This window comes from Ictidomys tridecemlineatus, chromosome 2 (genome assembly GCF_052094955.1).
Source record: "Ictidomys tridecemlineatus isolate mIctTri1 chromosome 2, mIctTri1.hap1, whole genome shotgun sequence".
Taxonomy (NCBI): Eukaryota; Metazoa; Chordata; class Mammalia; order Rodentia; family Sciuridae; genus Ictidomys; species Ictidomys tridecemlineatus.
The window spans coordinates 226,954,867-226,969,334 of record NC_135478.1 but is presented as its reverse complement, the minus strand read 5'-3'; the positions used below and the strand labels follow the sequence as shown (position 1 = coordinate 226,969,334).

The following is a 14,468-nucleotide window of genomic DNA, read 5'->3' as shown; positions in this document are numbered from 1 at the left end:
GGCGCAGTGGGGCCGCAGCCGCGCGGGCCGGCGCCGCGTCAGAGCGGGCGGGGCGCGGGGGAGGAGCGTGAGGTCACGGCGGCGCGTCCGCGGGCGGCGGCGCGGCGCATGCGCGGAGCCAGCCCCGTGAGTGGCAGCGGGCGCGGGGGGCGGGAGGGGGCCGGGAGCGGGGGCGGGGGCGCGAGCGGCCGTGTGTGGGCGAGACGGCGGCGAGTTTGAGAGGTCTGTGGTGCGGGTCGCCCCGGGGGAGCCGGGCGCGGGCCTCGCGCGACGGCCACGGTGGGGTGTGTGTGTGTGTGGTGCACGCACACCCGCAAAACTTCCTCCTCCCCTGCCCCGGAGGGCGAGCGAGTGCGAGCGAGCGTGTGCGCGCGGGCGCGAGCGAGCGGGGGGCCGGCGCTCGCGCCGCCCGGAACCCACCACAACAACTGGAGCAGCTGTCAAAACTTCGCCGCGGCGTCTGACGGGCGGACTGCCGCCGGCGGGGGAGGGGCACCGCCGCGACCCCCGCCCGCCCGGCCGCCCGCCCGCCGTCGCCCCCGCCGCGGCCCTTTCTCCGCGCGCCGCGGGGGCTGGGGGAGGGGCGCGGCAAGACCCCGGCGCCCCGCGGCGCCCCGCCCGCCGCCGCCCGCGCCCCACCCCGCCCCGCCCGCCCGCGGCCCCCGCCCCGCACCGCCGCCCGGCCCGCCCCGCCCCGCACAGCGGCCCCGCCCGCCCCGCCCCGCACCGCCGCCCCCGCCGGTCCCCGCGCGCCGCGAGCGCGCTCCCGCGCCGATGTGTGTGAGTGCGTGTCCTGCTCGCTCCCCGCGGCCGCCTCTCCCGGTACCTGCTGCTGCTCCCGGGGCTGCGGGAAATGCGAGAGGCTGAGCCGGGGAGGAGGAACCCGAGCAGCAGCGGCGGCGGCGGCGGCCGCGGCGGCGGGAGGAGCCCCCCAGGAGGAGGACCGGGACCCATGTGTCTTTCCTGGTGACTAGGATGTCGTCGGAGGAGGACCGGAGCGCGGAGCAGCCGCAGCCGCCGCCACCACCCCCCGAGGAGCCCGGAGCCCCGGCCCCGAGCCCCGCAGCCGCAGACAAAAGACCTCGGGGCCGGCCTCGCAAAGATGGCGCTTCCCCTTTCCAGAGAGCCAGAAAGAAGTAAGTTGAGCGCGCGGAGCCAGCGGCCGCGGCGGCGCGGGGCGCGGGCTGTCAGGCGCCCGCCCCCGGCCCGGCCCGCGCCCCCGGCCCGCGGGGGTGGCCCGGCGCTGGCGGACGCGGGGTCCCGCCGCCCGCGCCGCGCACTTTACTTTTAGTTCCGCCTCGCGCGCTGCCGCCCGGGGCTGCGCTGCTCGGGGACGGCTCTGTCGACTCCGTGGCCTGGCCGGGCGTCACAGGCTCTGCGACGCGCACCCAGGTGGCGCCCCGGCGGGCGGCCGCGGCCCGAGCTGTCAAACGCCGAGGCCCGGGGGTCCCGAGCGGCCGGCGAGAGCGGCCGGAGGAGCCGGCAGGGCCTCCTTTGTCAGCTGGCGGCTCTCGCAACTTTTCCTGAGCCAACCTGCCGCTGTTCCTTGGGGTGCGTTAAGAGCCCCGGGCTCCCTCTCCCCCACCCCCGGCGCCCTCCGCCGCCCGAGTGCACGGCCAGGTGCGGGCTACCCGGGCTGCGGAAGCCCGGCCGGTGCCTACACGGGCCCGCGGCGGGGAGCTCCTGGACCCGGAGGACGCCGGGTGGCTGTTGCCCGACTTGCAGCCGCGGCTCCAGCGGGACTGGGAGGCGGTTTCAGTCCTTTTCGAGCGTACCTGAGGACCCTGCACGCCAGCTGCCGAGGTGTCTGGGGTGGTTCTGCAAAATGGCAATTGCGGCAACTTTGCCTGTAAATTAAGAAACCCGTTTGATTGCCGGTGAGTCGCTCAGCTATTGTGGCTCTTCGGGGTGCTGTGGAAGATCCCTGCTTGTCTTTCTCGAAGTTGTAGAATGGCGTGTGCTGCTTACTCATTCCATTGTATGATACTCTCATTGAACTGCTGGTCGTGGAGAGGTGCGCTGGTACCTGTGCACGCCAGCCAGCCCGTTGATGGCTAGACTCTGGTTCAGATGCAGTCGTTTAGGAGTAGTATTGTTATGTTTGGTGATTTGGAGTAAAAATAGTAGTGTTACTGAGCCATAGCAGGGCGGGGGTTGTGGGAACCCCTTAAGTTCCTAACCGAATGTACTTTTTTTTTTTTTTAAACTACAAAATGATTCGGGGCCTTCAGTTGTCTCCATACTTTGTTGCCAGCTCTTACCCAGCTGTAACATGTAACAGATCTTGAGGGAAACAAGCACAGGATGTATCCATCTTTGTATTAGCTTCTTTGTGATACAAAGTTAGAGTTTGTTTATTATACCACTTGTAATACAATGTCGGATATGAAATACTATCGATATGCCTGCATTAACTAAAATTTGAGAAGGAAGGTGGAGTTTTAAGTAAATGTAGACTTCTCGCCCCTTTTCTGTATTCTTTAAAGCAACATGGGACAAACCATATTAGGATTTTACTTCAATTGTTTCCTGTTTTTACTGTGTGAAAAATATTTCTTGGTTTCTTATTGAATCAGGTTTCATATTTGCATTTAAATTTCTCCTTTAGAAAGAAAGGGTAGTCTTGTCTATGCTCTCAACACTCCTAGCCTCCCAAGAAAGCAAGCATGTATGTACACACATGCACATGCTCTTACTATTGAAATGAGTTCAGTTGTATTAGTGCAAGTCCAGGGAGCACCGAAGGAATGTTGATTTAGTGTATTGATCACTTTCTTATTTTAGTTTTTATCTCATATTATAAATGAAGAAAAAGGTGGCTTTTTGAGGAGCTGAAAAATTTCCAGAGAATGAAAATGTAATGTAACAATATAAATTATCAAAACTTTGGGAAATGTCTTGAGTAATTCTGTGTCGGAAGAATCTTTTCCTTTATATTTATTAGCTAGCACACTATTCTTTTTTTAATATTTATTTTTTACTTATAGGTGTACACAATATCTTTATTTTAAACTTATGAGGTGCTGAGCATCGAACCTAGTGCATCAATCATGTTATGCAAGCTCTCTACCAAGCCTCTCCCCCCACCACCCCAGTACAGTATTCTTATAGGGAAAGTAAGTCTAGTGATAACTTTGGTTCCAATCTTTTAGTGAATTCTTTAAAATTAGGTGGCTTTCCAAGGGCATGGAATCTCCAATTGCTTTAGAATTGTGTGAATGAAAAATAGCATGTGAAATAGAAAGCAAAGAGAAGGTTTTTCACTGTGTCTCCACACCATATTAGAATCCATGCTGAAAAGACCCTGTATTTGGTCAGTGGGCACCCTGAAAGCAAAACTGATGTATATAACAAATGTAATTTAGGTTTATAATCATGAAATAATGTGAAATTGCAAACAATTCACTGAAGAAATGAAAGTATTCTTTGTGGAATGTAAAAGACAATGGTTTTAAAATGGGCAATGATAATTAGATGGTCACTAACTTAGTGGAATAAGTTACAGAAATAACATGACATTTTTTAAATAGTGTATTTGTTTTTGGATTAAAAAATAGTAGTGCACTGCCTGTTATGCTTTCCTAGAGGGTGAATTTTTGGCAATTAAATAGAGCATTTTATTGTTTTAGCTAGCTTATTTTTTTGTGTATGTGTTTTATCATATTTAAAAAGCACAGACTAGGGACTAGGGTTGTAGCTCAGTGGTAGAGCACTTGCCTTGCACATGTTAGGCACTGGGTTCCATTCTCAGCACCATATAAAATAAATAAATAAAGGTATTGTGTCTGTCTACAACTGGGGAAAAAAAAGCATAGGCTACATACTTACTGACTTTACATTAACTATTTAAAAAATTATGTTTAGTACCTAAAATTAAAATATTTGAAGTTATTAATTTTAGAGGTACATTTTGAAAAGTGGTACATAAATAGTGATTTCCTCTTGTACAAATGTCAATTTACATTTGTCTTAAAGTTCTCCTCAACTGTAAAGACTATCTAATTATTTGCTTATTTGGAGTAGCTCATAATCTTTTATCAGGTCTTACCACTGGCAAAGTGACTCATGCCAGGGTGAGTACATGTAAAACGTCTAATGATTTTTCTATTAACAGAACTTTTCCTGAAGCTTTGATTTTATTTTCTCCTTCCTTAGACCATAAATTCACATTACTAAGTTGGGAAGCCAAAGAAACATTCTACCATATTTCTTACCAAGTTATCAAAGCTTTTGTGAGGAATAGAGTGGGGATGGTGCTGTATCAGCAGGTAGTAGGGATAGGATTTGTCAGGCACTGTCCTTGGCCCTTTTTGAGTCAACTGTTTATACCCTGAACCACTGTCTTTTCAGAGGACAGTTATTATATTAGAGAGCTACCTTGAGCATAATTACATGGTTCACATCCCCTCCCCCACCCCTCACCTGCAGTAACTGGGAATAGAACCCAGGGCCTCATGCATGCCAGATGGCTACTTCCCAGCCCTGGAATAAACTCTCTGATCAGTGTGTGTGTGTGTGTGTGTGTGTGTGTTTCTCTTTAATTTTTTTTTCTATATTGTTTTGGTCTCCTTTTATCTTAATTTCAACAAGTTGATTAATTCCTTCCTACTTTCTCAAAAATCTCTTTATCATGTTTCTGCTATAGTGGCTATTTTCAGAACAACTTGGCAAGATAAGTTGCAAAAGTTATGGGGATGTGACTCAGTGATAAATGGAGTGACATGAAAATAATTTATTTTTTATGATTACCCTTGCATATAAATGTATGCTGGTGGTTATTGTGAAAATATAGTAGAAATACCAATTTTGAAATTAGAATTGGAAATGTCAGTTCTTTACTTGGAGAATTTGAGGGACTTGGGAACAAGTTACGGACAAATGACACAGCTCTTTTTATACTTCAATATTTTAGAAAAGGCCTATACAAAATATAGAATTATTCTACATTTCTTTTTTTCTGTTTTTTTTTTTTTTTTTTGATACTGAGGATTGAACCTAGGGGTACTTTATCACTGAGCCACATCCCCAGCTCTTTTTCATTTTTTTATATTGAGACAAGGTCTTGCTAAGTTGCTTCGGTCCTCACTGAGTTGCCCAGGCTGGCCTCAAGCTTGTGATCCTCCTGCCTCAACCTCCTGAGTCCCTAGATCACAGGCGTGCATCACCACACCTGGGGCTTCTGTTGTTTTACGACAGCAGGGATTATGTATGGTGCACAATTGTGAAATGGTTTGAAAAGTCTTATGCTTTCTATTACCTTGTTCTTAGATCTTTCACGTTACATAGCATGTAAGTTGTGCAGGCACCATGTGCAGGGACGGACAGTCAATTCTTCCAGATTTACTGTGGCAGAGAGAAGTCCTCAAAGATATAGAGAAGTAGTACTTGAATTAAGCCTTGAGGAATTGCTGAAAGTAGAGTGAAAAGAGAGAGAATATATAGTGGGCATGAAATTATTGAGGAGGGAAGTTACAAAGGTGTTTTCCTGGTGAGTGTAACTAGAAAAGAAGCCTAATATAGGGGATGGTACCATGCCATGATGGTTCTTGAAGATAGACTAAACAGTGTGGGCTTTATACTCTGGTTCAGACCCTGGGTGACTTGCTCCGTGAACCCAATCACAAAAGCGAACACCAGTGAGAGTAGCAGAGGAACCATGCAGCTGAGCCTAGCCCAGCTTGTAAAATCATGAATAAATAAAATGGTTGTTTTAATCTATTTTGTGGTGGTTGTTGATCAGCAGTACGTAATAGACGCAGACGGCTTGGCTTTATGAGTTAGAGCCTCTAAGAACTTAATATGTGGGATACAAACTATAACAAGCGTACTCTTTTTTGAACTTCTTTTATTGAGATAGTTAAATGAGGCTGTCCTCTGCTTTTGGCCCTTATTTCCCTACAATATTTTGAAATAGAGATAGGTTACTGTTGTTGAGTTTAAATGATACTTAAAAATGCAGTTATCTCTGTAGATTGGACTATAATTAAATAATAATAGGAAAATAGCAGAATTAAAATCATCAACATTAAAGAAAGGTATGATTTTACCTTTTTGACTTACTAACAGAGATCTCATATATTTATTTTTCTATATCATGGACTCTGTTGAAAGATCTGGGTTGTATTTCTGAGCCTATTGCCAACAGCAGGGTGTAAGGATTCAGTATGTGTGATAGATAACTTCAGAATAATAGTGACTTGAATTGGGTGTTTAATTCTCTTTCACATCAAATTCTGGAATGTGGGCAGTAGGCTGGTATGGTGCCTCTGCACCACAAAGTCACCAGGGTCTTGTCTCCTATCTTACTACTTGGAGGTTTCTGGAGTATAGCTGTTGCCCTAAGACTGCATAATGGCTTCTAGAGCTCCAGTTATTCTGTCTTGTGTCCCATGAAGCAGATTGGAGGAAGAGGAGACCAAGGGTACACTCTCTCCCTTTGAAAAATACTTCTCAGAAGTGGCATGTTTAGCTTTTGTGTCATTTCATGGCTAGAATCTAGGCACAGTAACCCATGTAGCTGCAGAGGAGGCTGGGAGTGCAGTCCCTTTGCTGAGCATGTTGCTGCCTAATATGCAGAGTCTGGTTACTAACTTTGGGAATGGTGAACGATGAAGCAGCTAGAAGTCTCTCCCATGTTGAGCAGTTTATAACATCTAATAGTGATGTTGAACCACTTGGGGTGGCAAATGATTGAAGGCCAGCCCCAGTTGATGGGTAGTGTTTGCAGTGTTATGTTGAATTCTGAGTCTCTAGTCTATTTTTTTTTTTTTGTAAACTGAGGATTGAACCCAGGGTCTTACACATGCTAGGCACACGGTCTGTACCTCCAACCCTAGTTTAGTGAACTCAGCATGGTAAGGATGTAGTAGAAGTTTTTATTTTGTGGAGAATAGATTAATAGTATGTTCCCACTTAAGTACTACTTTTGTCCCTTTTATGGGGGGGGGGTTACTCAAGATTGAACTCAAGGGCACTTTTCCATTGAGCTACATCCTCAGCTGTTTGAGACAAGGTCTCACTAAGTGTTTAGGGCCTTGCTAAGTTGCTGAGGCTGGTCTTGAAATTGTGATTCTCCAGGGGCTGGGGTTGTGGCTCAGCGGTAGAGCGCTTGCCTAGCACATGGGAGGCCCTGGGTTCCATCTTCAGCACCACATAAAAGTAAGTAAATAAAGATATTGTGTCCAACTAAAAAATAAATATTAAAAAGAAGAAATTGTGATCCTCCTGCCTCAGCCTCCTTTATCACTGGCATATACTATCACGCTCAGCTCCTCTGTGCCTTTTTTATGTACAGTTAAAGTTTTGTAATCTTTTCATTGAAAAATTAATTCTGCTATTCTTTGATTGTTTTTTTTTCCCTTTAAAAACATCATACCTACATTTCTTATTTTAAAAACTTGCTGATAGACCAGAGTTCCTGTTTTGTGCAGAATAGTCTTAACACTGAAGTTGGGGTGATGTAGAGAAATACTAAGTACTGTTTATGTGTATGTCAGAATCTCTAGATTATGCTGTGGTAAGAAAGAAGTGCAGTTTTTAGTGGCTTCGTCCTCAGGGGTTTATTTCCTGCTTACATTGTGTGTTTGTCATGGGCTGGATTGGCAGCTCTGCCTTAGCTCTGGAGGCTGAAGGGGGCTCCACTCTGTCCTTCCACCATTGCCAGTAACATGGTAGATGGTGCTCTGGCTGTTAAAAATAGTACCCAGAAGTGGCACGTCAGTTCTCTTTGTTTCATTGGCTAGAAAAAGTAGTGTTGTAGTACCTGACTTCATGGGGACGAGGAAGTAAAACCCAATCATGAGTCTGGAGAGAGAACTGGAAATACGTGGTGAAGAGCACTAATGAACACTAGAGAGGGTAGCCCACAAATTACTTGGCTTTGGAGTATTTTTTGTTACCTATGATTGAATGTGACTGGTAGACTTTTATATTACAGCATTTTAATTAAGGGGTTGCATTTAATATACAATTAAATATAAAAGACATTTCCAGAGCTAGAAATAATACAGGAAGCATAGGGGTTTGACTCTTGATTCTTTCTTTACTGTGCTTCATGCTTTTGTTCTTCCTGGTTTTGTTCCATTCATGTAGATGGGAGGAGGGAAGGAATCAGATATTAATATTGCTATATAATGTAATGAGTTATAGGTGACTTAAAAATCTTTTTTCTTTTTCTTTAGGATATGTTCCGTAAGCATGTTTTTTTCTCAGTCAGGTTTACTTTTTCTATTCGTTGTCCCAGGAACATGTTAGACAAAAGGAACTTACTGAGCATCTATGGTGTACTATACATTGGAGAGACCAAAATAAAACAAGATCCCTTGCTTCAATTCCTCACAAGTCAGTGCATACTAATAATGCAGAATGACATGTTATGGTAGAAGTTTGCATAAAGTGTTGAAGAAGTTTAGAGAAGGCAAACCTTATTTTAGGGAGTCTTTTTAAAAAAAATAATTATTAGATGTTTATTATAAAATCTTAATACAAATATTGTCAAGGAAGAAAATGAAATTATCAAAAAATTATCCCATGCATATAAGAATATTATTATTATTATTTTAGTTACATCTTTATTATTTTTTTTATTTTTATGTGCTGCTTAGGATTGAATCTAGTGCCTCATGAATGCAAGGCGAATGCTCTCCCTCTGAGCTAGAATCCCAGCCCCAAGAATATTATTTTTTATAGCATATTATTCTTTTTTATACAAAGATATAGTATTTTTATATACATTTTTGGACTGTAAGCATAGGTGAACAGTTTTATATAGATAGCATCATATTGTACATTTCTCTTGAATCTGTAATTTCCTCAATAATATTTCATTTCTGTTAAAGCTATTTCACATAATATATTAAGGATTTTAATTCTTTTTTTTTTTTTTGTGGTGCTGGGGATTGAACCCAGGGCCTTGTGCATGTAAGGCAAGCACTCTACCAACTGAGCTATATCCCCAGCCTGGATTTTAATTCTTTTACATATCAATTGCAGAAATTTTTCCCAATATCTCCTTTAATCAATTTTCAATAAAAAGGAAAAATATTTAGAAAGTAATATACATCTATGATTTTAAATATATATTCATCCATACTTCTTTCTAGTAAATTAGTTCACTTTTGGTATTTAAATATATTTATTTATTTTATAGTAGAATGTATTTTGACATATTGTACACAAATGGAGCACACCTCTTCTTGGTCTTGCCGTGCAGAGTCACTGCGGTGGTGTGATTGTACATGTATACAGGGTATTCTACCGTCCTCCCATCCCCACAGCTTCACTTCTCCTCTTACTCCCATCTACACAAACCAAAGTTCCTTAGTTCTTCAATATCCCTTTCCCCTGCCCCTCTATGGATCAGCATTCGGCTATGAGAGAAAACATTTGGCTTTAGGTTCTTTGGGATTAGCTTATTTCACACGGCGTGATATTCTCTAGTTCTATCCATTTACCTGCAAGTGCCATAATTTCATTCGTCTTTAAGGCAGGGTAGTATTCCTTTGTGTATATGTACCACATTTTCTTTATCCATTCATCTCTTGAAGGGTATCTAGGTTGGTTCCACAGTTTAGCTATTGTGAATTAAGCTTCTATAAACAATGATGTGGCTACATCACTGTAGTATGCTGATTTTAAGTCTTTGGGGTATAAACCAAGGAGTGGGATAGCTGGGTCAAATGATGCATCCATTCCAAGTTTTTTGAGGTATCTCCATGTTGCTTTCCATAGTGGTTGCACCAATTTGCAGTCTTATTTTAGGGAGTCTTGATAAATAAAAACAAACTCTCCCAAGAGAACTACTTTAGGAGCAGGGTAGGTAAGAAAATAGAACTTGGCTGGTATGTTTTAGACACTTCTAGTGCTTACCAGAAGCTAACCATATTTTAGTAATTATCACATGGCAGAATTGTTAGTTTCAGTTTTATAGATAAAGAAGTTGTTTTAGGAAAGTCACATAGTGAGAGATTGAGTCAGGATTTGAGTCCGACTGACTCTGGCCTTGGCCTTTTAAGAAAAAATCTTGCTAGGTATAGTGGTGCACATCTGTAATCCTAGTGACTTGGGAGGCTGAGGCAGGAGGATTGCAGTTGAAGGCTAGCCTCCACAATTTACTGAGAACCTGTATGAAAGTAAAAAGGGCTGCAATATGGTTCAGTGGTTAAATATCCTAGAGGGTTAATCCCTGGTACAAAAAAACAGATAGACAAACAAAAACCAAAAGCCAAAAACCAAAAAACACACTCGTTTTATGTGGCAAAAGAGGAAGGGAAGATATAAATTGGGATTTTTGATTTTTTACTGCAGACAATAGGTAGGGGAGTCATTGAATGTTAAAAGAGAGGAGAAACATCATGCCTGTCTTGGAAAAGCAACCATAAAACTGGAGCTTATGTTCTGTCATATGTGATTTTTAAGCATCAAATGAATGACCTCTGATTTTAATTTCCGTCAGCAATAATTTTCAGTGTAATGAAGAATTTTAATTTTAACATGATTTTTAGTATAAAGCAATCTTGTGCATTTTTCGCTACACCTATTCCTTAAATAGTACTTTCTGATGCTGTGCTAAGTGGAATTTTCTTAATTTCACTTAAAAATTGTTGCTAGTATATAGAAATACAATTGCTTATTGGTTATGTATTCTGTTATCTTGCTAAACTCACTTATTAGTATTAGTAGTTTTTATAGATTCTTCAGGATTTTCTCCAGACAGGATCATGTCATCAACAGATACCTTTAAATTTATCAGATTCTTAGCTTAAAAATTCCAAACCAGGTTTTATCCCAGGACAAACATCTTTCAAGTTCCTCTTTCAGTTATTGTGATTCTTAAGGCCTTTCCTGAATTTCCTGGTCTATGTATTTGTAGTTGGCAATCTAGCAAAGATGAGTCTTTGGTGATAAAAATCACTTAATTTTCTCCCTGAATCAGGTGAATGTTAAGCAGAAAGACATGTCAGCTAATAGAAGTAAAAAAATCTGTGCACAAGTGAATAGTCACACTTCATTTGGAGAAGTTTTAAGTTTTCAAACAGCTGTGTGATATTGGGTAAATGACTTGATTTCTTAGTGCTTCAATTATTCCATCTGCTAAGTAGAATAATAACAGCACCAGTTTCTCAAGGTTGTTGGAATTGACAAGTGACTGTGGACAGTAGGTAGCATGGGGTCCTGTATTTGTATTAAATAGGCACAAGCAGTAAGAGATGAGATCTGCCCAACTGACTTGTCTGTCAGAGTGCAGTGTGGGTTCTATGGAATGTGGTTCTTAATCTCTTTGGAGTTATGGATCCCTTTGGTGTATTCTCTGTTTCAACAGTAGAATATGTACGTGAATCTAGATGTATAAGTTTTGTGTAATTTGAGAGGATTCAGGGACAATCTGATGTGTATCCAGAAGCTTTGACGGGTTCAGGGTTCATAGCCCCTGGAACAAGAGCATTTCTATAAGCAGGAAGTGCTCTGTGATGGAAACTGTCTTGGGTGCAAGATGGGATGAAGTTTCTTTCTCCTCCATGCTGGGTACTTGAAGGGAGTGTTTAGAAAGCAGACAGTATCATTGCTTTTTCTTCTTGTGAAAACTCTTCATAGATGATGATCTGTTGTGGGCCTTGTCATGTTGCAGCAGACTGTGGCTGGTGTGTGTCAGAAGTGTCTGTTTTGGTTGTGCCCGAGCAGGCCCATGGAAGCATAACGAGTGGCAGTGAGGTGCTGCACAGACAGCCTTAGGCTGCCTGGATTCAGTACTTCAAGTGCAATTAATAGGAAAGTCCGAGTGGAAACCCCAGTGTTGCAGCGTGAGAGCCGCACTGTCAGAACTCAGCTGAGGAAGGTGGCTGTGCGTGTCTCCAGCTTGACCACAGGGCTTTCAACATTGAGCCCTAGTGACTAGTTTCTGATATTCTTTGGTTTATGTTTTTGTGAGTTTTTTTTTTTTTAAAGATGATGAAGCATGTGAATGTATCCAAATGTAGACTTTTTTTCTTTTTCCGTCACAGTAATAATTTATGTCATGAATTGTCCTCCCTTTCTTATTCTGACCTCATCTCTCCTCTTATTTTTCCTTTGTCTTTAGAATATAGCTCACTTGTTAGCCTCCCTGGCGACCCTTTACTCCTTCCGTCAACGCTTCTTTCTGTTGAGCCCCTTTATCTTCCTCTCCCTTCTCCCTGGGCTGGTGGAACTATTGCTAGAAGAGCTGGAGCATGGAAGCACTGCAGGGGTCCTGTGGTGACAGGTGTCCTGGATCCTCCTTACTAACTCAGTACTGTCATTGGAGAACAATGCTGGGTAAGAACTTGTCATTTGAGTTTAAGAAAACTAGTTTTGGGTTTAGTTATTGTCAGAGTTACATATCAAATGTTTATTTACAAGATCTCATACTTCTCAGTTGTATTTGTGAATCCTGTTCAAGTTCATGGTAACTTTTACCTACCCACGTTATGTAGGCTACTTCTACCTCTGGTCTTTGGAGTAATTCTGGTAAGTCCCAAATAAGGTTGGGACTTATTTGAACTTTGATTAAAATAGAATTTAAGTTTAGTTTAAAATGAGCATGATTTATAAAACAATATATAATATTGTTTTCTAAAACTTTTGGAATCAAACATTGCTCTTTTTCAGGTTGAGTATGAATTTTTTCTACTATCATCATGTAACCTGTGGATGTTTAATCATGGAAATCTGTTACTTTGGTTACTTTAATTTTACTTAAATGATATGTTGCAAAAAATTTGGAACATGGGTAAAAAAATAAAAATTCACTCTTCCTTGCCATTCTAATGTACAAACTGTTACTCTGATCTGTTTCCAGCTTTTTCATGTGCACGATTTGCTTTTATGGATGTAGTCATGGTAGAAATAAGATTTTGTTGCCTACTTTGCCTTTAACATGTTAAATATATATATATATATATTGGTACTGGGAATTGGAAATGTTTATGTTATTAACCTTCGCAATATTTTTGAAGGGTACCTGAGTAAACTGAGTAGTCCTCCCACCTCTTTCTCCTGTTGCCCTGTCCATCAACCCCCCACCTTCTGCTGCTGTGTACATTACTCTGGCAAACATTTTTATATAGAACCCTTTTTTATATTTGAGTTAATTTTATAGGGCAAATTTCCCTAGACTGGGTCACTAGGTTAAAAGAAAGAAAGATTTTAGGATTGACCATATGTCTTGACCAGAGTATAGGCTCTATTGTCCATTTTTTGGTGTCAAATTCCATCTCTGTCAGTTTCTAGTTGTTGGATTTATGTAAACTATTTAATTTCTCTCTGTGTATGTTTACTTACCTCACCTATAAAATAGAATTGATAACAGACTTCTTATTGTCATTGAGAGAATTAAGGAGAGTATACATGTTAAGAAAGCCTTAGAACATTGTCTATTACTGAATTCTAAGTAGGTTCTACTAAATATAAACTCTTAAACTTTCATTAAAACTTTGAGGCCCTGAGTAGTGATGCATACCCATAGTCCCCAACTACCCCGGAGGCTGAGGCAGGGGGATTGCAAGTTCATGGCCAGCCTGGACAAGTTAGCAAGGACCTGTATAGAAAATTAAAGACTCAGGATGTAGCTCAGTGGTAGAGCTACCCTGACTTCAATCCCCAGGAGCAAAAATGAATAGGGATGGGGATGTGGTAGAGTGCCCCTGGGTTCAATCTCCAGTACTGTAAAAAAATAAAAATTTAAATGTCTCTCCCTCAAAAATGACCATATCAGTTCATAATATCAGTGGCAATATGTGATAGGGCCAGTTTCCTTGAATCTTTTTGTTCATGGTGTATCAAAATCTTTGCTTAAAAATTGGAAAACAGTACTTCAGTCTTAATTATTTACTTGATTTAGTGGTTCTATTGAACATTTAAAAAATTTCCTATTTGAGCTGGCCCTAAGGTAGCACATGCCTATAATCCCAGGGCTTGGGAGACTGAGGCAAGAGGATCAGAAGTTTAAAGCCAGCTTCAGCAACTTAAGTGAGGCCCTAACCAACTTAGCGAGACCTTGTCTCAAAATAAAAAATAAAAGGGGCTGGGTATGTGGCTCAGTGGTTAAGTGCCTCTGGGTTTAAACCCCTCCCCCCCCCAATTACTGTTTGCATTTATTAATTTGTTTTGGTATTGGATAATTTGAATCCAGGGGCAGTTTACTACTGAGCTACATTGCCACATACCCACTTCTTTTTATTTTTCATATAGTTTTTAGTTATAATTTAGTTATACTGTGTCCAATACCTTTATTTATTTATTTATTTATTTATTTTTATGTGGTGCTGAGGATCTAACCCAGTGCCTCACACATGCTAGGTGAGTGCTCTACTGCTGAGCTACAACTCCAGCCCCTTATTTATTTATTTTTTTAAAGAGAGAGTGAGAGAGGGAGAGAGAGAAAGAGAGAGAGAGAGAATTTTAATATTTATTTTTTAGTTATCGGTGGACACAACATCTTTGTATGTGGTGCT

The 14,468-nt window shown here is 42.4% G+C and overlaps 1 protein-coding gene across 20 annotated transcripts in view; it reads left to right on the top strand.

Annotated features, from left to right (window-relative positions):
- Positions 1 to 158: 158 nt before the first annotated feature.
- Positions 159 to 14,468, top strand: part of Kmt2c (lysine methyltransferase 2C) — a 271,073-nt gene continuing 256,763 nt past the window's right edge. For 14 of the 20 annotated variants that reach the window (XM_078040883.1, XM_078040865.1, XM_078040876.1 and 11 more), the window contains exon 1: positions 719 to 1,136. In XM_078040883.1, the coding sequence (XP_077897009.1) occupies positions 976 to 1,136 (161 nt within the window). In that variant the 5' untranslated portion in view covers positions 719 to 975. Of the gene's footprint in view, positions 223 to 717; positions 1,137 to 1,417; positions 1,878 to 12,076; positions 12,292 to 14,468 lie in introns of those variants that run through there. The other 6 variants (XM_078040880.1, XM_078040879.1, XM_040291218.2 and 3 more) reach the window with 4 other exon arrangements.